Source organism: Oreochromis niloticus, linkage group LG4, assembly GCF_001858045.2.
Source record: "Oreochromis niloticus isolate F11D_XX linkage group LG4, O_niloticus_UMD_NMBU, whole genome shotgun sequence".
Lineage (NCBI taxonomy): Eukaryota > Metazoa > Chordata > Actinopteri > Cichliformes > Cichlidae > Oreochromis > Oreochromis niloticus.
Window position 1 is genome coordinate 2,279,729 of NC_031969.2, and position 20,819 is coordinate 2,300,547.

The following is a 20,819-nucleotide window of genomic DNA, read 5'->3' on the forward strand; positions in this document are numbered from 1 at the left end:
TGCCGTGTACACTTAGCAGAAAGGCACCATCCATCTGCAGAGGTGAGTGAACCAGCAGCTTCTCGATGGTGTTGCACAGCAGATCAAAATCAGACAGTGCTGCATTCATAAATCCCTCAGATCCCAACTCATGGTTAGTTTGTCACGCGTTAACACAGAGAGGCAGACAACCACTCACACCGGACATTGGCACAAATTTACAATCAACACTTAACCAAACATCCTTGTGTTTGGACTGTGGGGGGAGCCAGAGTGCTTGGAGGGAACCTGCACACTCCACACAGACAGGCCAGCCAGTGAGGGTTCTGCTGTTACAGGGCACGACGTTTTACTGTAAGGTTGAGAGCAGGCTTCCACACAGATGCTCTGCAGACAGTTTCACCTCAATGATAAATACTGTTTATTCTCCAGATCGTTTCGTCAGCCTCCACCGATCTGCAGGATTACACGTACTATTTTGTGCCGGCACCCTGGCTTTCGTGCAAGCTGTTGCGCTTGCTGCAGTGTTACCCTCCACCAGAAGATGGCGCTGTCAAGGGCCGTCTGGTAGAGTGTCTGGAGACCATTCTTAATAAGGCCCAGGAGCCACCAAAGTCAAAGAAGGTGCAGCACTCAAATGCTAAAAATGCCATCCTGTTTGAGGCTATTTCACTTATCATCCACTACGACAGGTGAGTATCCTCTGTAGCATCCTCGCTGACTTATTATTGAAATGAACTCCTATTATCACTCTGGTTTAAAGAACGCACGCTAACTCATGCCACACATTTAATCTAAGTGCAGTCGGCTGTCTGCCTGTGCTGTTCATGCTGTAATCACACTGTAAATAAGTGTGTAATTACTGATGTGTGTGTGCGTGCAGTCTACCTGTGTGTGTGTGTTTGTAAACATGTTCTGGTGTAAGTGACTCGAGTTCTGACAGGTGAGTCAGCAAAGCTCATCATTGATAACAGTTTCCTGTGGCACTGATCAGTGTTGCCTCTTAAACACCCAGCACAGAATGTGAGCTGTAACACTAATGTAACACTCCACACTTGACTTGGACCAAAGATTTTTTTAATGTGGGAAAAACGGCCGTCATTCTGTTGTAACAATTTTATTCTTATGAAATGAAAGAGCTAGTTTTGCACGAGGAATGAGGAGTCTACATAGTTAATCTCACCTAAACACAGAACATCTCCTCAGCACATTTACAGCCTGCGAAAACCATCTGCAAACTCCAAAACAGGAGAAAAAGAATCCTCTAAATTTGACTTGCATGGATGAACTCTGAAATTGTTCTGTGCATATCTCACTGATCACACTTTGGGCCATGTGGCTCTCAAGTAGAGTTATTATTTATGTATTGTTCATTAAGGGGAGTACTTTTACTAATAGATCTATAGTGATATTTTTAGTAAGAATAATAGTATGACTACTTTATGAATTCAAAGAGAATCCATACCATTAAAGAACATGATAAAGGTAATATATACACAGCCTGAAAGCCAGTGAACAGTGAGGAAATGGCATGGCATACTAGTCCTTTTTTACATGTTACATGGTAATGTGTTTGGCCCCATGTGCTTACATGCATGCCTAGCAACGATGGGGCATGCTCCTAACGAGACAACAGGTGGTGTCCTGGGGGATCTCCTCCCAGGTGGGTGTGCACAGGGTCTGCTAGAACAGGGGTGTGAGATGTAAGCCCGGGGGTCCGACTCAGCCCACAGACTCCAGCCCAGACTGCTGGACTGCTCTGGGCAGAAACGTGAGACTTTAAAATGTGTTTTTCTTAACCTTTCCTACTCCAGTAACCAAACTACACCAAAGTAATTCATTAATAGATAAACACTTAAATGACAGTTTTCAGTGTATTATAGAAAAGCCCCAGAATGTTTCAGTTCTCATCCAAGCAGCTTCTTCACTTCAGAAAACAAAACATTTAATCGACAATGAACAAATGTTAACATTTGATTTCTTCTCATTTAAACCCTGCTGACAGATTTCTTTCATTTACTACAGAAGAATGGCATACTCTTAGACTGCCCTTCTTCTTCTCACAGTAAGATCGCTGGGATTAAATATGTACATGAACCTCTGTACAGTAATGGTCTGGTCCTCTGTATGTGTGATGTGAAACAGGTTTAAAGCCCCAAGTTCTGATTAAAAGTCTTCCTTTATGGTATATTCATAGATGTTTTATTTTATTCTGCGCAGTCATTTAACAACGTTACCATACATAGAAGTTAAAGATGATGCCTGTGCTGAGTGAAAACCATCAGTTCTCTATAGTCTACAGCAGCGGTCTTTAATGCACCACGCACCCGTTTATTTCCACGGACCGGCCTTTAAGGTGGATAAATACAACAAAATAAAATGATACGACCAAGATAAAAACTGTGGGATTTTGTAAATAATAAACGAATTATCTGAGTAATTGTGTAACTTTATTAGCAGCTTCCTCCTGAAATACGCCAACAACACTGAGAGTAACATCCTCCTCTCTGCTCCTCAGTGCTCTCTGGTTGCTATGGTAATGCGTAAATATTTGTTTCAAAATAAGACGCACAACTACAACATGTGAAAGACCGAGGGAAACCGAGTTAACGATAAAAACCCTGAAAACCATGAATTTCACACCCGAGCCTCAACTCTCGCGGCCCGGTACCAAACAACTCACGGACCGGTCCATGGCCCAGGGGTTGGGCACCGCTGGTCTATAGTACATTAGAAGCAGCAGCGTGGTCGTCGAGTCGTCACCTTAAAAACAAAACAGACACAAACCATGACTCTGTGCTAACTGGCTGCTCATAACTGTACCGGGCTGTCAGTGAAGGGAGTTTTTCTGTCTCTTACTCAGTGAGCCAAACCTCCTGGTACGAGCCTGCAACCAGCTGGGTCAGTTCTTGCAGCACAGAGAGACTAACCTGCGCTACCTGGCTTTGGAGAGCATGTGTACTCTGGCCAGCTCTGAGTTTTCCCACGAAGCTGTCAAGACACACATCGAGACCGTTATCAATGCCCTCAAGGTGACGCCTCACATTTAAGAATGAATGCTTACCTTCACAAAGACGCACACCATAACCCCTGCACCGGTCCGTTGGCGCTCAGTGTTCCTCTTCTTACTGTTTGTCCGTGCTTCTGCAGACTGAGAGGGACGTGAGTGTGCGACAGCGAGCGGCTGATCTGTTGTATGCCATGTGTGATCGCAGCAACGCCAAACAGATCGTAGCTGAGATGCTCAGCTACTTGGAAACAGCAGATTACTCCATCAGAGAGGAAATGGTAGGTGTGAGTCACTGTGCAAGCAAATGCTGTTTATGCCAGGCCTGGGGTAACACTTAGCGCCATTAAAGAAAACGCGTGTTGAGTGGTGATTCCTGATCAACTCTGTCAGCTTTGTACAGATGAACCGTTTTGATTGTGCCGTTTCATTCAGGTGCTTAAAGTGGCCATACTGGCAGAGAAATATGCCGTGGACTACTCCTGGTATGTAGACACTATCCTCAACCTCATTCGCATTGCTGGGGACTACGTCAGCGAGGAGGTGTGGTATCGCGTCATTCAGATTGTCATCAACCGAGACGATGTGCAAGGCTACGCTGCCAAAACGGTCTTTGAGGTACTGCTTCATGAACTCTCGAAATGTTGTGGAGGTGAATAGAGATGGCTTGTAATTGTAAGATGGTTAGGAAGTGTGTTTTATTGGGACGGGTCTTCTGCAGCCCGATGTTTCAAAAAAGTGTGCAAAGTGTTTCACTAAGAAGATTGTTTTCCTTCTTTACATTCAAACATATTGTTTTTGGACATTAGTCTCACACTGTGGTTTGGCTGTGATACTTCAATATATGACTAATATAGCTGCTCAGGAGCACACACACCATGGTTTGAGTGTGTTTACCTTTGGTTAATTGATTCATATATGTGATAGTAGTGTTTTTTAACCTGTCTGCAACAGCAGTGGTGTTCCCCAAGAGTCTGAATGCCAACAGAGATGTGAGCAAAAACAAACATGGCCTAAAACAGAAAAATACTTTCATCCTGAAGATGGTCGTTTCAGGAAAACCACTAAACGGAGTCCTTGTGTGTTCCAGGCTTTGCAAGCCCCTGCCTGTCATGAGAACATGGTGAAAGTAGGAGGCTACATTCTTGGAGAGTTTGGGAACCTGATTGCTGGTGACCCACGCTCCAGGTAAGATGGTTTTAGTCTGATAAGGTAACAAGTCGACAGTCGAAATGATGAATAATAAGCCCGTCTTCCTGTCATCTAGCCCCCTGGTCCAGTTCAACCTTCTTCATTCCAAGTTCCACCTGTGCTCTGTGCCCACTCGTGCACTGCTGCTGTCAGCCTACATCAAGTTTATCAACCTGTTCCCAGAGACCAAGGCCACCATCCAAGAGGTGCTGCGCTGTGACAGCCAAATCCGCAACTCTGATGTGGAACTGCAACAGCGTGCTGTCGAATATCTCAAGCTTTCTTCGATTGCTAGCACCGATGTCTTGGTTAGTTCTCACCAATGATAAAACAAGATTATGTTAATGGTCAGGGCTGTTTTGTTAAGGTAACCCACAACATGCTTTTCTCCTTTCCTTCAGGCCACCGTCTTAGAGGAGATGCCTCCCTTTCCAGAGAGAGAGTCTTCCATTCTGGCTAAGCTGAAGAAGAAGAAGGGCCCAGGAGCCGTCTCTGTGACAGAGCTGGATGATGGCAAACGAGAGGCTGGGGAGTTGAATGGAGGGGGCGACCGGGGCCCAGACACAGCAGCCATGGCTGCATCCAATGCTGTAAGCACACTTTCTCTACTCTTTATTTGCAAAACTCTCAGCTTTTCTTATGTTTTCCATTTAATACAATTTTCCTGGTTTCCAGTCCACCCCGTCACCATCAGCAGACCTGCTGGGAATTCGCTCTGCAGCTCCTGTCGGTGCTGCTCAGACCAATGCTGGCAGCCTACTCGTGGACGTGTTCTCTGATTCAGGGCCTGCTGCACCTTCTGCTGCTGTGAATGATGACGGCTTTCTGAGGTGAAAGTTCATGTCTTGATGAACTCTTGAACTAAGTTTTTAGTCAAGTCCAGTATGGGTGGCTGTACAGAAACAGTGAGCCTGCAGAGCTGTGTGAAAAAGAAATGAGACTAAAACCAGCTGCTCAAAGTCAGCACCCTGTGAACTAAGAATAATCATCAGCTTTGGTCGTTAGGACTAACATTACAAACACTCATGTGTGGTGATTTGATTGTGGGACGTCACAATAACAGCTCAAAGTAACATCTGTTTTCATACAATTTCATTTGTGTGTAGTAGTTAACAAGACATAAGATAGAAACAGCTGAGACTGCACTGATCAGACAAAGATGCATGTTTGCATGCATCGTAGTGCAGGGCTGAGGATCAGCGCGGAACAAAGTTAGCTGCAGCTAGAAAGCAGGTTTGTTCTGTGCATGACATGAATGTACCTGGAAGTTAAAAATGAGAGTTGACTAAAGTGCAGCAGAGCTAAAAGGAATCGATCCAAACAGTAACAACACTGTAAGACTGACTCATACTGGACTGGTCTCAAACATCACTGGCAGACTTTGCCGCGTGCTGTTCTCTTTCTTTACTGTGGTGAATGTAAGATGGTTGTGGAGCTGTGTTTGTGCTTTTCAACTACTATGCAGGTAGTTCCAGTCTGTTCATGTTGTCACTGGTCACTGTCTTACTTTGCTCTATCTTTGTCTTACATGGACCTGCCAACCTGAAGTCATTCGTAGTGGGATGTTGTATCTGATGGTGCAGTCCTGATTTTTCTTTGAGAGCCACTGTTGATGTTAATGATTGGTATAGCATGCGATAAAAGCACATGCACTAAAGGTAAAGAGGCCTGGAGGAGTTGGCGGGCAGGTTTCCTCAAAGAGTACAGAGTAAATATGTACTGTTTCAGGTTTGACTCTCAAAGAAAAGTTCTTTATTTGAATTTGACTGCTCAGGCCATAACATGTATTGTGCTGTGAAATACTATGATTACTTGTTGTGTTGCTAACTGTTAAACACACCAGCAGTGTCAGCAGGTATATTGGTGTCATAAGGCTGAACTGTAGCGTGCGACTAAGGCAGTGGGTTTTTATTTTGAATGTATAGCAAACAAACTATAGGAGATAAAAGAAAGTCATACCCTTAACAAATGCAAAGACCTGAAAGATGCATTTAGACCTTTAGCTGGTCCACGTTGACGAAGTCTTGTCAGAAACGGTTTCAGTGAGAGGGTGGCTGGACCTTTGAGGATTCACAAAGAAGTCATCCCACTCAATTATTAGCAGTGTATACTCAGCCACCTACAACATTTCCAAGCACCTCACCACCATCCCAGCTCCCATGGTGAGGAACACATCCCATTACATCAAAAACTTTACTGACTTCACCAATAAGGTCCAAAAACTGGGGCTCCATCAAATCAAAGAAGATGGATAAGAAACAAGGTCCGACATCACCGAGGGAGAAATGGAAGGACAACAGAACAACATTGTCATGTAGCAGGTTTAGCAGCATCCCAGTACACTTCAAACTCAGCCACACCCTCAGACAACAAACACACCTCGCAAACACAAGCTACGCAACATGGTGCAGCGCACGAGGAGTACCACAAACGCATGGCACACCATAGAAGAGCCACCTGGACAGGATGAGGCTCAGCTGTACATCGGCATCTAAGGGTCAAAGGTCACTCTTCCAAGGGTGCCAGGGTTCACATTCTGAGAAAGCAGATGGTTTAAAAGAGGCCATGCATGTCCACTGTGAACGCCCGTCTTTGAACAGAGGGCGGGGCTTACGACACCAGCCGTCTGCCATCTATAATCCAGTTCTGAGATCCCTTCCAGGCGCCTCAACTCCCACACACCATCTTGCGTCACGTGATCTCAATAGGGCACATGATAGTGTGAGCCAGGGTCTCATAATGGTTTCACCTGAAACCCCTGGTGATAATAAGCCATGCCTTTGTTCTTTGGCTCATGTGAATGCAGCACGTGATCGATAGTGGGTCGACCCACTATCTTTAAGAAACTTAGAGAAGTCCAGTCACTGCTTGGATCACAGCGTTTCTGTCCTTCCAAGCAGTCTGAACACTGATCTGTGGAAAACGGAGATGATAGACTCGGTATGAGCTTCAAGGTTGGCAGGTCTGCTTTTTTAATCTTGCTATGTATGTGACTGTCTTTCGTCTTTTTCTCTTTCCCTTCTCTCCATTCCCCTGTGTTTGTGTGTGTGTGTGTCTGTGTATGTTTGTGCGGTTACACATCTGTGTGTCTTGATATGGATGCGTGTCTTTCTCCTGTCCTTCACCATGATTGACACTGACAGAGATCTGGAACAGCCCACTGAGACCTCCGATTCCCTATTGGTGGAGGGTTCTGGTGACTCGGAGTAAGGGACCAGTAGTAACCTACAAAATTAGAACTGGCTAAAAAGATGCAACTCAGGGTTTTGTTTTTTCATTGAAAATGTCTTTAACATGTATATTACTGAGTAGGTGACTTGTTACACGTAAGTCAAGAAGTAGCTTAGTCAAACTTTCTGTTTTGAGTCCAAGGTTTTCTGCTCTCAGCCACATCGTCTCAGTTTGTAGCAGCAGCAGGGAGCTGTTTACAGGAGAGGTACTCTGTAAACCCTCTGTACTGCTTCATAGAGGGTACTTTAAACAGTGCCAAAGGGCGCATTTAATTAGGTAGTGGCTCATGTAAAAATGTGGGTGATCAATATAACACTGTCCACACAGAAGGAGTAGTGAGAGCATCACGTTCACAGTTCTGTAGCTCTTACAACAAACTGCCCTTTTTTCTGGGCTTTCTTCCTTTATTATATCCTTTTGTAATAAACGACAGCAAAAACACTCGTTCATTTATCAGTTTGTCCAGATAAAGTGCTTCTTGCTGGTGTCTGGCTACTGCTCGTGCCATCAAGCTTTACTTTACCTGAGTTATTGCTCTGCTTCTCCTGTCAGTTGCATCACAGTAATATAACAGAGTGCTACAGATAAATGAAGTCTGTTAATCTATAAAAGATGATTTTGTTATTATATTTATTATTAATATTATTTTCAACCTGTAGGTTGAAAATATCTAATAGCCCTTTTCTGTACTCGGCTCAACTCGACTTGGTTTTTAGGGTTTTCCGTTAGGTGGTGGTACCAGGGATTACCAGCCCCTTTTCCATTAGTACCTACTCGGATCGACTCAGCACGGTTTGCAGGGTTTTCCATTAGGTCACCGTACCTGGTACCAGGTACTACTTTAGTACCTGGTCGATGAGTCATAAGAGCGTTGCTTTCAGAAAAAATCAAAACGGCTACAAAAACAACACCGTGTTCCCTGAGTGTGACGAAAAGCTGCAGACTGAGCAGCAGGTATGTATTCGCTTCGACGTCCACCTTTGTTGCATATTATGTTGTGGGACGCACAGACATGTTATAAGCACGCAGACAAGGTACTACTGGGTTGTAATGGAAAACCAGTTGAGTTGTGTTGATCCAACTGGCCACTAAGTGGCATTGCACAACGAGTCATAAGAGAGAGAGACTATGAAAAACAAAACTGCCATTTTTTTAACCCAACAATGACACAAAACGGTGCTCCCTGAGCATACACCAACAGCAGGTACACCATCGCTTTGCGTCCTCCATTGTTAGTTGGTACTAACCTAAGTTAGTTGGTACTCGATTGTAATGGAAAATGACTGAAGCCGAGTAGATTAGAGTTGCATCGCGCCGAGCCCAGTAGGTACCAGTGGAAAAGAGCTATAAATATATTTGACGTTAGTTTGTTTCGATGGGTTTGAGCGCATTCATTCTTTCAGACACCAGTTTGTTTTTCAGTGGAGCAGAAGCTTCACTGATGTCTTAGTCAAATGCATTGTGTCTCCATTGATCCACAGTATCTCATACTTTGCTTTTGTTGATGCACCTTATTGGTAATAACCTTTAACAACCCCCCCCCAGAATTTTTGTGCACATAAAATGGGTGAATGGAAACGGCTCTCCTGGCTGGTAGTAGTTCCTAATGCTTTGAACAGACTGTGTAGATGATAATTACATGGAAAAATACAACTGTAAAAACATGGAAACACTGTCTAGCAACAAATATTGTGCGCACATTAAAACTATATTTTATGTGCACAACATGCATGTGTTTAGTGCTGATGTTGACCTAGTTTGCTTTAAAGTTACTTACTTCTTTAGCGTTAGCAGTGGGACCGTGTGTTAAGCAGTCAGTATAAAGCTATTAGATTTCTTTCACCCTGTGTGAGTGTTGTACCACAGATACACATACAGAGTGCATGGCCAACTTTGCACAGAGTAAGTAGCTGACGTCTTTCACTGTGTATATCATTCACCTGTAAAGTGCTTGTACTAACCAGCTCTGCATTTTACTTTTTATCTTGTTACCAATTTTCATCACACCGTTCCTGTTTACTGTGTTGAATGAGTTGCTGTCATTTCCCATTTCCATTCTTACCCATTCATTCCTTATTTGTCCTGTTGCCTATCTGCTTCCATCCCTGCTTTGTTCTGTGGGCTGTCCCTGCATCCTTGCCCTGTCCTGTGGCCTCCCAGCTCTGCTCCTCCCTCTGAGGATCCTGCTCCTCCTCTGTCTGAGGCAGATGAACTTCTTAACAAGTAAGCTTCTTCTGTGTCTAAACATTGTCATGTTTTCACTAAGCTGTAGCTCGGCATAAAATTGGTTGATTCCTTGTCAAAAAAAAAGAGTCCTCACACTTAATTAAATATCAGCTCTACATAGTTCTGCTGTTTTTAAAAAAGCATGTATATTAGAGGCCTTATTCATACCACTTTCCAATGTGGATTCTGTACTTTTAAATACAGAGTGTTAAGGAAACTGATTATGTCATTCATACAGCCCCATTTGTGTACTGATCCAGTTCCAATATTTAAAATAACAGTTTAATTTTATTCCCCTTTGTGTGTCAGGGAAACCTGTAAAAGATCTTTTGGTTATTTATGTAATTTTTTGAACATTTTTAGCCAGCTGTGGCCCAACACATAACTATCAGACACTGGCGGTTGGTAACTGTTTGGTTAATATATATGTGGTTCCCTGTCAGGCGATTCACCTGGCACAGTGCATATAGTATGGGATATCCTCTAATGCCTGTAATGACGTATGTGTGGCTCTGCCTGCACGTATATCACTATCAGAGTCGTCGGTTCTTAGGCTGTTCTCACTGAGGAGCAGAACCCCTCTGCTGAGCTAGCTAGCTACTGTTAGTCATCTCTGCTGTCGTCTCACACAGTTGGTGTGCACGAATACTAGAGATATTCCTGGTGACTCATTTCTTCATTGACTAAACGAAGGAAAAAAGTTTGACCGACTCGTCTAAAACTAAGAACAGTCCAATATTACGTTGAATTTGAGAACCGTTTAATGGACAATGTCAAAAACTTTGAAACCATTAATCACATTCTTCAGTAACTGGTAATACGCTCAGCTGTGTGCAGGGGCAGCAGCCTAAGAAAGGTAGCTCAGACCTCCCTCTCTCCAGCCACCTCCTCTGGGTTAACATGAATCGTTTCCCAGAGCAGCCCATAGATGTCATTTCTCCAGTGTGTACTGGGTCTACACTGGGACCTCCTCGCGGTAGGACATCCCCGGCCAGGAGGTGACAGCCTTAGCTGGTGCCTTTCAGTGTGAAGGAGTAACGGCTCTTCTCTGAAGCCATCTCAAACAACTGAAATCCCCCCTTATCACTAAGGGAGAGACGGTCCTCCCTTTGGAGAAAGTTGTGAGCTCATTCTAGTAGTGTTAACATAAAGATCAGACCCATATAAACAGATTTATGGGGTTTCTCTACAACGCTGCTCCATCTGGTGCCAGGTGGCTGCATAACATTACAATTAGAAGACTGGTACTGACTAGTTACAGCAGCGAAGATTAGTTGACTAGTGCGTACGTCCCTAATGAGTACCAAGCCGGAGTGAGCAGAGCAGAAATCTTCTGTTCGCCCCTGTCCTCAGAGGTGGGGTTTCTCTTTGGATGGCGTGCCCCTTCTGCCTGGTGGTTGTCTACGCTAGGAGACAGTGGACTGGGCCTTAAGCCTTAATCACAAGCTCCGGCACTCGACCCTAGAAAGATGTTTGTGGAGACAGTGCTGGGAAAGACTGCTGTCGCACAGCATGACCCTCTCCTCTCCCAGTGTAAACCAAACTAAACTAAGCAGGTGATGCATTTCCTGCAGACACACTGGGTTCTGCAGGTCAGCCGGCTGGTTGCTCACCTGCCTCAGCTTGTGCCTCCTCTCTGTGGGTGGTGTGAACTGTTAGTACAGGTTACCGATTGCAGTTCTAGGCCAGCGTCACTTTGCTGTCGCAGAATTGTAAACATTGCTGGAAGCAGCACTATTTCTTCCACATGATATTGAGGAAGGAACTAACCACTGGCTCAGAAAAAGCAGTATGGGTAATCCCCGCTTTGGAGAGTTTTGAATGTGTATCTGCTGATGTACAGCATGTTGACACTCTAATGCAGTTTTACCGGGGCATTGCTTTACAACAACCAGTCTTACAGAGACTTCCACCGGCACTTTCTGAGGTTTGGGTTTGCCTATGAATACCTGTTGTGGTTCAGGCTGTTCCTCCCACCTTTACAAATGTCCCAAGGCAGTGTTAGCTCCCCTCAGAGAGGGGTGTCCGTATCGTAGCCTATCCAGACAATTGAGCTCTGACAGCGGGCTCCAGAGAGAAGGCGGCAATGCAACTATTGGGGGTTCAGTCACACATTCAGGTACTGGGTTTCTCAGAGCCAACTTTAAAAGAACTCGCTAACCGTGATTCAGTAGATCTCTTTCCTTGGTTTGGAAATATGCTTGCTTTCCAGGCGTGCAAGTCTGAGCACGGAGTGCTGCATTTCATCGTCGCCTCACTCAGTTAAGCTGAGGCGCTGACTGCGTTTGCAAACGATGTTATGATTGTTGGGCCGCTTTCACTGTTAAAGATGAGAATTTGAGGGCCCAGCATGTCTTAGACAGGGTGGGAAATTCAACAGTGGTCTCTTAGAGGCAGGGTGGGACATGTTCCCTTCTCCTGTGTTGAAGGGGTCTCACTCTCTGCTGCTATAGTGCAGTGTTCATCTTCTTTGTCCAACAGCCACCCATGCTTCCTGGTGAGGGAATGGAGGGCACACCCTTTGGTAGTGGCCCAAATGTGGGATCTGCTGTCCATCAGGGGAACATTCACTGTCTGATGTTGCTTGTGACTCCCTTTTGAAACCAGTGGATCAAGTTTCTTAGAGGAGTCGAGGTATCATCAGCCCTAACACAGGCCATGATCTCCCACAGTATATGTGCTGTACTTGTGTTCACTGAAGGAGAGGAACGAAGTTAGAACTGATCATTGCGCCAACAGCACCTGTCTGTTCTGCTTATCTATTTGACTTGTACATTAAAGCATGAACAGTGGCTAACAGATCAGTGCAGCCACAGAGGTGATTCATTTACTTGCTAAATATCTAAATTAGGATACAGTACTGTGCAAAAGTCTTGAACCAACCCCAGTTCTTTATAGTGTTTGTTTGTTTGGGTTTTTTTTTCACTAATAGTGTTTCCGGACTTTCTAAAGGCCTGTGTAAGTTTGTCTTTGGACATTCGCAGCATTCCTTTCCACTCCTTGCATCTAACATTTTCACAGGAAAATATCGTTTTTGCTTCTTTAACATTAACTCATGATTGATGTCGTGTACACATAACTTAAGTTTTATCTTGTTGCAGTATGTTGCCTATGAAAAATGCCAAAGATAGCAGTTTGGCAGGCATAAAATAGTATTTTTACACCAACAAGTTACACAAGTACTGGACTGAATGTCAGTAGCAGCAGGAAGTTTTTGGTTCAAATCGTCCTCAGTATATACGGAGGTTCTCGGGAGAGACATGGAAAAGAGTGTCTACTTTAAAATAGTGGAGGCTCTAACGGTTTGGGGCTGCAGGGCTGTTGTGCGTGTTGTTGCTGAAAAGTACCATCAGTAGATCTCTTTCCTCGGTCTGGAAATATGTTTGCTTTGCAGTAAATTGTTGCACCTATTTACAATTTTAAATAAGAAAGTTGGAGGCTTTTGCACAATACTGTATAACTGATGATGTAACTAGGAACAGTTTTGTCAATTAGCTGCAGTGATGATTTGTTCTTGTCATTTCACTGTTTGTCTTCTCCCTCTCAGGTTTGTGTGCAAAAACAATGGAGTTTTGTTTGAGAATCAGCTGCTGCAGATCGGCATCAAGTCAGAGTATCGTCAGAATCTGGGTGAGTATTACATTGGGTTTTTCTGCTTACTTCATATACCTTTTCCTAACAATACATTTGTGATTAAGCAAGTAACTCATTATATTTTAATGGCTATATTGCGGTGTAGTTCTCACCCCTCAGCTGTGTCATCACCCTGCTGGGGAGGCAGGCCGGCGGCTGGCCTGGAAACCCAAATTTGTGAATGCAGTAACTCTGGAACAAAGCGATATAGCATTGCCAAATAGATACCATACGTACGTTTGCTAAAACCTTGGGACGAGTGTGAATCTCACTGATCTCAACCTCAAACTCAAAGGCAGAGATTTTCAAATGTATACCACAGGTGCCTCTGCTGTAGGAGGCTGCCAGTATTTTACAGTTTGAGATTGGAGATTATATACTGCACGGACAAAAGTGCTGAGCCACACCTCTTCATTCACGAAGGGTTTCAGTCTCAGTGCCACACATGTATGAGATCAATTCAGTCTGCCTTTACCACCATCTATGAATTTGAATTACTGCTGCAGCGAGCTAGATTGGGAGTAGGAGTTTTTCCCTCCTAGATCTTGCACGATCAGGAGCCACAGGATCTCATCCACAAAGTGGAAGACCAGGGTCACAGTTAGGTGCAGAGCTGTGTTGTGCACAAATGTTTTCAACCTTCTGCAGAAATCCAAACCTCCTCTGGCATTAAGATGGCACAAACATGGCATTGTTTGCTGAATGTCCCAGGAGAAGAAGGTGTTTGAGAGTCTGAAGCTGTGGCGTCTAAATGACCAGGGGCACCGTCTGGAAGGCAGCAGTCAAACAGGTGGTGGTGGGATGCAAGGGGTCTCCTGTGATGACGCTGGTTTTCCTGAGACAGGAGGAGCTAGCAATGGCCTCCAGGGGTGGCAGATGGAGGCCAATGACGTGGCCTTCCTGTTCTCAGTAGTGGCCCCTGCATACCAAACACCCAGGCAGTAGGAGAGCATGTTCTCTACTGAGGACTGGTAGAAGGCCAGCAGCAGCTTCTGGTCCAGGTTGTTCTTCATTAGGACAGGGAGGAAGTGCAGCCACTGCTGGGCCCTGTTTACTAGGGTGTTGGTGTTGTGGGTCCAGCTGTGAGTTTAGCAGAAACCTGAAGGTGGAGACAGACTGCAGCAGACTCATTTATCATGAGAGGGGAGAAACTTGTCTGTGCCTCCTTGAAGTCCACGATAAGTTCTTTTATTTTTTCTTCAGTTTCAGGTGATTTGCTGAGCACCGGCTGTATGCTGTCTTATCTCCATCAGAGATGAGCCTGACCACAGTGGTGTCCTCTGGGCTCAACCTTCTTTATTTGCCGTTTGTGCATTAACCCTTTAAAGCCGGTCGGAGCGGGCACGCTCCGTTTTGCGTAACTATTTTTAAATCCCCGTAGAACCGGAACCACGTAAGCTAGCGCAATAATTTTTTTTGCATATGAAACCGGAGGAGTTGTACTTGCATCTCATGCCATCAGCTTGTCCTAGGTCATGGTTTCCTTCCACATATAGCTTTGCAAAAATTGCATAAAAAGCGCTTGCAGCAACAAAAACATAATATTCCAGAAACACACTTTGCCGATCCAATCAGCTGTTCATAACACTTCCTACATTGAAATAGACGTCAGCGCGAACTATCGCATGTCCGCCACTGCCTGCCCAAAACCGGAAGTGACGTCATTTTCGCGGAAAATGTAGTTTTTACTTGTAGGCCTTATAAGCCTGTACTGGTGTTTTTAAAAGTCATGTTTTACTTTATGCTTTTCTGAATACTTTCTGGGATGCTTAGAACTCAAATTGCACTGCTTTAAATAGTTTTTGATGCACATGCTGTTTCCTCTGCAAAAGCAGAAATAAATGTAAAAAACCCAAAAACAATTTTCAATTTTTTTTTTGTAGTTTATTGCAATTTTTTGCAATTGATGTAGTTACTATGGACTTAATGCATACATATTATTAAAATTTGGGCTATAACAGTTGTATTGATGTATAGCAACTTGAAATGCTCCCAAAAATGGCACTACAGCATGTAAAAATATAAAGTAAGCTCTGGCGGACTTGGTTCTATGGTAGGTCTTAAAGGGCTTTAAACCAGCAGCGGCATTGGAAGTGCAGAGCTCTCTCAGTCATAGGAAGCATGCTTGACAATGATGGTTGGGTGGGTTGGTGTACAGCAAGGGGCTGAGTACGCAACCCTGTAGGGATTCAGTGGTGAGGTGATCTGAGGGTGGTTCAGTTCTCTGGGGTTATGGTGTTCAATGCTGGCTCAGCGCTCTGTAAAGGCTGATGCTAATGTGAATTCCACACCAGTAGATGTTATGATGAAGATGCATGTACTGATTTATATACTGCATGCGAGGTTACCTTTTTGACATCGAAAAGAAGACATCCCATCTTATTGATCAAGTTTCCCACCTTTGCTGCTCCATGAAAACCAGTTTCCCACCTTGTTGAGGGCAGTAAGAGTTATTCATTTCAGTTATTGCCCATCGAGTGGGGCCTGGCCTGCTGTATTTGATACTATATTTATTTTGCGTAGGCCACAACCCAAGTCAATAATTGAAACCACCTTAAAACAATGTGTGTATCTTTCTCAGGGAGAATGTACCTCTTCTATGGTAACAAGACCTCAGTGCAGTTTGCCAGCTTCACCACCACAGTCAGCTGTCCTGGGGAACTGCAGTCTCATATCCTTTGAACAGTTACGCAGTCGTAGTTGTAGAAACATCCAAAGCTCCCAGGCTCGATGTATCATTCAGCCACTGTTGATGAATCTGTGTATTACCTCTGTGTGACCGTGATGAAGGAAAGGGCAACACGTGGAATCAAGGAGTCACATGTATGTTAAATATTTAAGTCTCTCTGTAGAGCATCTGTGAATACATATGTTTTAGCTTTTATTCCCTAATGAGGAGGAATGAAGACGTTTCCATCAATGGTTTGGAGAAAGCACCGGGCACGTCCTGTTTGCAGTAGTAGTGAAAAATCACTGAAACTGAACACACTTGTCTCTGTTTACTTTGCTATAGTAATGGAAGTTGATAACATAGCATGAGGCTACAGCGACTCTGTACACCAGTGTGTGCACTGCACAGAGTTGCAGGTCTGTTTGTATGGTTCTTGACAACTAAACACAGCTGAATGTTCAGAGCAAACCAGTGGAACCACTGGTAGAGGGAGGAGCCCAGATCCAACAAGTCCTCAACATCGAGTGTATAACTGACTTCTCTGATGCCCCACTGCTCAACATCAAGTTCAGGTAGGTTTGTGTATCAGTCCCAACCAGTGAGGAGCTGGATCACATCCCTCCTCCTACGTCGATGTTCTGTTTCCTGTGGTCAGTCACAGGGTGTTCGCACACATTTCGTTTAAGTGAATAACAACAACCAACACTTGTGGCGGTTTTGTTAACAACACTGAAATAGTTGTGACCATCTAGTTTCCCCAAAAATCTCCAGTAATAAATCGTACCCACTGAAGCTGGAGCCTGTGTGTGTGTGTGTGTGGGTGTGTGTGTGTGGGTGTGTGTGGGTGTGGTTAGCAGATATGGAGGAGCTCTGCAGAACCTGACTCTCAAGCTGCCTGTCACCATCAACAAGTTCTTCCAGCCTACTGAAATGTCCTCTAGTGACTTCTTCCAGCGCTGGAAACAGCTGAGCCAGTAAGTGTGTTTGGGCAGAGCGGAGCCAGCACGTGATGTTCGCACACTTGTGTGTACACGTTCTACATGCCTTTGTATTTGACTGTGTGGCTCCCAGTTTCCTGTTTCTTCCATCAGCCTTATTGTAGCTGTGACTGGTGGGTACTACACCCTGAGATCCTGTTGCTGCGTCACCTTTCCACTGGTGATGCTTTTGTTTGTAATGCAACAACAGGAAATACAGTTTGTCACCTCAACGGGGAGTTGCTCGCTGGTGCTGTTAATCAGTTGGCACAGCTGGGGTCATGTGACTGTAGACATATGGGAACCAGCTTTAAGCCCGTGTGTCATAAGGGAATTTTCCCCCTGAAAATTTCATGAGAAGCTAAGCACTGGAGTGTTTGGTGGTTCAGGCTTTAAAGGGTTAAAGGAGTGAGGGAATTTCTAAAGAGTAACCGCTACACTGACGCTCCCCTGGGGCTGCACCTCTCCCATCACGTGTAACTGTAGAGACGTCTCTCCTTAGGCCTCAGCAAGAAGCACAAAAGATTTTCAAGGCAAACCACAGCATGGACACTGAAGTACTTAAGGCCAAGGTAGGACCATATTTGATGTGTTTGTCAAGGAAAATACTAAAACTGCTCGTCTCATGATTGCTCCCCACTTTCCAGTTATTTATTTGTAATAAATGTTTGGAATCATGTATGATTTTCGTTCCACTTCTCACGTGTACACCACTTTGTATTGGTCTTTCACCTGGAATTCCAATAAAATTGATTCATGTTTGTGGCTGTAAAGTGACAAAATGTGGAAAAGTTCAAGGGGCCGAATACTTTTGCAAGCTACTGTAGCTATTCTTACTTTTCGGGTGTGAAACAGGCGTTTATGATGGTCTCTGTTGATGACCAAGGCTTCATAGACTTTTGCTAGTGCCATATTGTCTTGTTCCTTTCTGTGATTCTTTGTGTGTGCTAATGTTTGTGTGTAGCTTCTGGGACTGGGAACAGCCCTGCTGGACAACATTGATCCCAACCCAGAGAATTATGTGTGTGCTGGAGTGATCCAGACCAAGAGCCAGCAAATTGGCTGCCTGCTGAGACTGGAACCGAACGCACAGGCACAGGTACAGGAGGGTCCCCGAGTCTTGTCTAAGTGTAAAGCACTGATGGCTACGACTCTTGGGTCCGTCACTTGTTTCCCTGTTGTTTGCTCACTCTGTCTCTTCCTGTGTGCAGATGTACCGTCTGACTCTGCGCTGCAGCAAAGACACTGTGTCAAAGCGTCTCTGTGAGCTGCTGGCCCAACAGTTCTAGAGTCCACGCCTCCATGTGACCAGTACTCCTACCATCCCCACCAGCGACCTCTCCCTCAGACCCTCCTACTGCACCTGTCCTCCTTCCTCCAACAGAGAATCAGAGTAAAAAAACCAAGAGTGTAACCTACATAAGGGAAAAGCAGCTGCTGCTAGCAGCAGCAATATTAATGTCATTCTTCCTGTTCCACATTCTGATTCTAGTTCATCTTCTACTTGTTTATTAACATAATGCTACATTATTGTTTTTGTTGGTTTACCTGTGTAGCTGGAGAGTGTGTGTGTGTGTGTGTGTGTGACCAGGAGAGAGAGTGCATGTGTCCCATGGTTGTGCCTGGGGTCTCATTCTGCTCCATACAGACTGTGTGAAGTAGTAATGCTGTGTATTCTGTGTGTGAGACAGTGATTCATTTATAGGACATTCCTTTAAGACCCTGCTAAATGCTCACCTGCCAACCTCTGCTTGAGTTTTTGGGATTGGACCTGGCAGTGAGCTGGTCTAGCATTCCCACTGAAGAAGCACTTGAAGTATTGGGGATGGTCTTTGAGGCACAGGCTCCTCCCCTCTGATTCCCCCTCTGACACCACCAGCCATTTGTTTCATACACATAATGCTCTCATTGAACTTATGTGTAGGTAAATGAATTTAATGCTTTCCAGACATTCCCATCAGCTTGTTTAGACTGGTACTGATCATTTCATCCAACGTGAACAAGTACTACGATAGCACAGAGTGAAGACTGTGCAGATAATCGGTGAAGAGACCAGCAGCGACCCCATCCATCTCCTTGAACGTGGTTCAGGTGCTTCTGATTGAAAGCTTGGGGAGGCCACCAACCTGCCAGGCATACAGTTTTCATTTGACTCCTGTACGATTGGAAGCTTGTTTTTTAAAATCACGCCCCCACAGATGAGACGAATTCTTTTTCACAAGGTATTTGAACACCACGCTTTAGTTTTCCAAGACAGAGAACTGGCTAACTGTTTCCCCACTGCTGAAGAAGCGCAGTGCAAAGGTGGGCTTGTGGATAAGACCAGTCCAAACAAGGACTATGGTTTGGGCTGCTGCACCCGTGTCGCTTTGGCTTTCTTTTGTTTTGTTCTCCAAAGATATGCACAGCCTTAATTGGGATTAAAGTAAAGCATAAATGGATGCATCATATTTACGTCATGGATCCCAAAGTTTGTGTTGGGACAGAGAAGCTCTCTACACATGTAGCAACATCCCAACTGGGACACAGATTTCAGTCTGGTCAGCTTAACCTTATAGAATAAATCTGGTGTTTACACAAACAGCTGATATTTAGAAGTTGCTCATATCCAGCTTCGGAATTCCGAAATTTATCCACAACTCGTCCCGGCTATCGTGTCATAATCAAGCACTGATGTTCCCGGAGTACAGAATGTTAGACACCCAGATGTCCAACACAACTGCTGTGTGTGTGTGTGTGTGTGTGTGTGTAACCAGTTAAGAATAAGGAGCCTAAAGACATTTCTAATACATGGTCACATAATCTTCTGTGGCTGCACAGCAATCACAGGACATAGAACTTTGTAGTGGAAAATGTAGTGATTTTGTCATTCTGTGAGTGTGTGTACATGAGTTTGTGTGCGTGTCTATGCAGTATCCACTAGCTAATGCAGCCTCATATATTGGTGTTAAGAACCTGTCCAATACCTGTGTTAGATTACAAGATTTACTCTGTAATGAAAAAATGTGAAGTAAAATTATGCCATATATATCCAAACTGATGCTTCCTGTCTCCTCACACTGATACATTCTTCCTATATGAATGGCACTCAGCATATTTAGACATTATTGAAAGGAACCCAGGCACAGGGAGCCACAAGCCAGTGCACTGCTAGTGTCAGCACATGCCCGGATAAATGGGGAGGGTCCTAACGTAACATGCAGATCAGCGCTGGTGGTGCTTCTGTTTCTTTAAAACGCCTGAATGCTCTCTAACATTCACACTCTGCGTCAGAAAGCAACCTGGGCTTCAGAATGGAGTGGGATTAAAGTGATTATGAGATAACCTGCCTGACCTACAGCCAATCAACAGTCACCTGTGGTGCTGCTGGCCAACCGAGTGCACAGACATGCAGAAATGGGACAAAGAGTGTTTGCAAAGGAAAATACTGACAGTTGTATGTGAGACTGGACACTGAGGCGGGAGAAAAGAGCGGATCTTTATACACTAATTGTAGACATGATGGAAATGTGTGTTAAGAAAATGGAAGGATTACTTCATCTTAATGCATGCTTCTTCATCCAGGTAAGTAAATTCCCAACAGTTGATTCTGGCTGGGAGCTCAGTTCCTTGATTTTTAACATGCAGAGGAACTGAGCTCACATTGTTCCTTCAGTGCTGCTGGTTTCAGTCATTGTGCAAATGTCCTGTGTATAAGGTTGGAAACCTGCAGTCAGCTGAGACCGAAGAAGTCACCTGGATGATGACGTGATCTCCCACTGAAAACGTCCAGAAGAACAGAATCAACTTTTGGGGATTACTTCCATCGTCTTCCTCCATTCATGAGGAGCAGCTCATGACTGGAAGTCCAGAGGATAAGTAAGGAAGAAGTCAGGGTGGAAAGGCAACTGGTCCAAATCCATAT

The 20,819-nt window shown here is 44.6% G+C and overlaps 1 protein-coding gene across 6 annotated transcripts in view; it reads left to right on the plus strand.

Moving 5' to 3' along the window:
* ap2a1 (adaptor related protein complex 2 subunit alpha 1) overlaps nt 1-19,951 on the plus strand; it is a 31,387-nt gene extending 11,436 nt beyond the window's left edge. Inside the window, exons 6-22 of one of the 6 annotated variants that reach the window (XM_019358356.2) lie at nt 412-671; nt 2,843-3,011; nt 3,130-3,267; nt 3,422-3,604; nt 4,077-4,174; nt 4,254-4,485; nt 4,579-4,767; nt 4,853-5,007; nt 7,321-7,383; nt 9,569-9,631; nt 13,182-13,264; nt 15,849-15,938; nt 16,387-16,510; nt 16,793-16,912; nt 17,418-17,487; nt 17,880-18,014; nt 18,127-19,951. In XM_019358356.2, coding sequence (XP_019213901.1) covers nt 412-671; nt 2,843-3,011; nt 3,130-3,267; nt 3,422-3,604; nt 4,077-4,174; nt 4,254-4,485; nt 4,579-4,767; nt 4,853-5,007; nt 7,321-7,383; nt 9,569-9,631; nt 13,182-13,264; nt 15,849-15,938; nt 16,387-16,510; nt 16,793-16,912; nt 17,418-17,487; nt 17,880-18,014; nt 18,127-18,204 — 2,250 coding nt within the window. In that variant the 3' untranslated portion in view covers nt 18,205-19,951. The remainder of the gene's footprint in view (nt 1-411; nt 672-2,842; nt 3,012-3,129; nt 3,268-3,421; nt 3,605-4,076; nt 4,175-4,253; nt 4,486-4,578; nt 4,768-4,852; nt 5,008-7,320; nt 7,384-9,568; nt 9,632-13,181; nt 13,265-15,848; nt 15,939-16,386; nt 16,511-16,792; nt 16,913-17,417; nt 17,488-17,879; nt 18,015-18,126) is intronic. The other 5 variants (XM_005461602.4, XM_019358357.2, XM_013265122.3 and 2 more) reach the window with 5 other exon arrangements.
* Nucleotides 19,952-20,819: the final 868 nt, after the last annotated feature.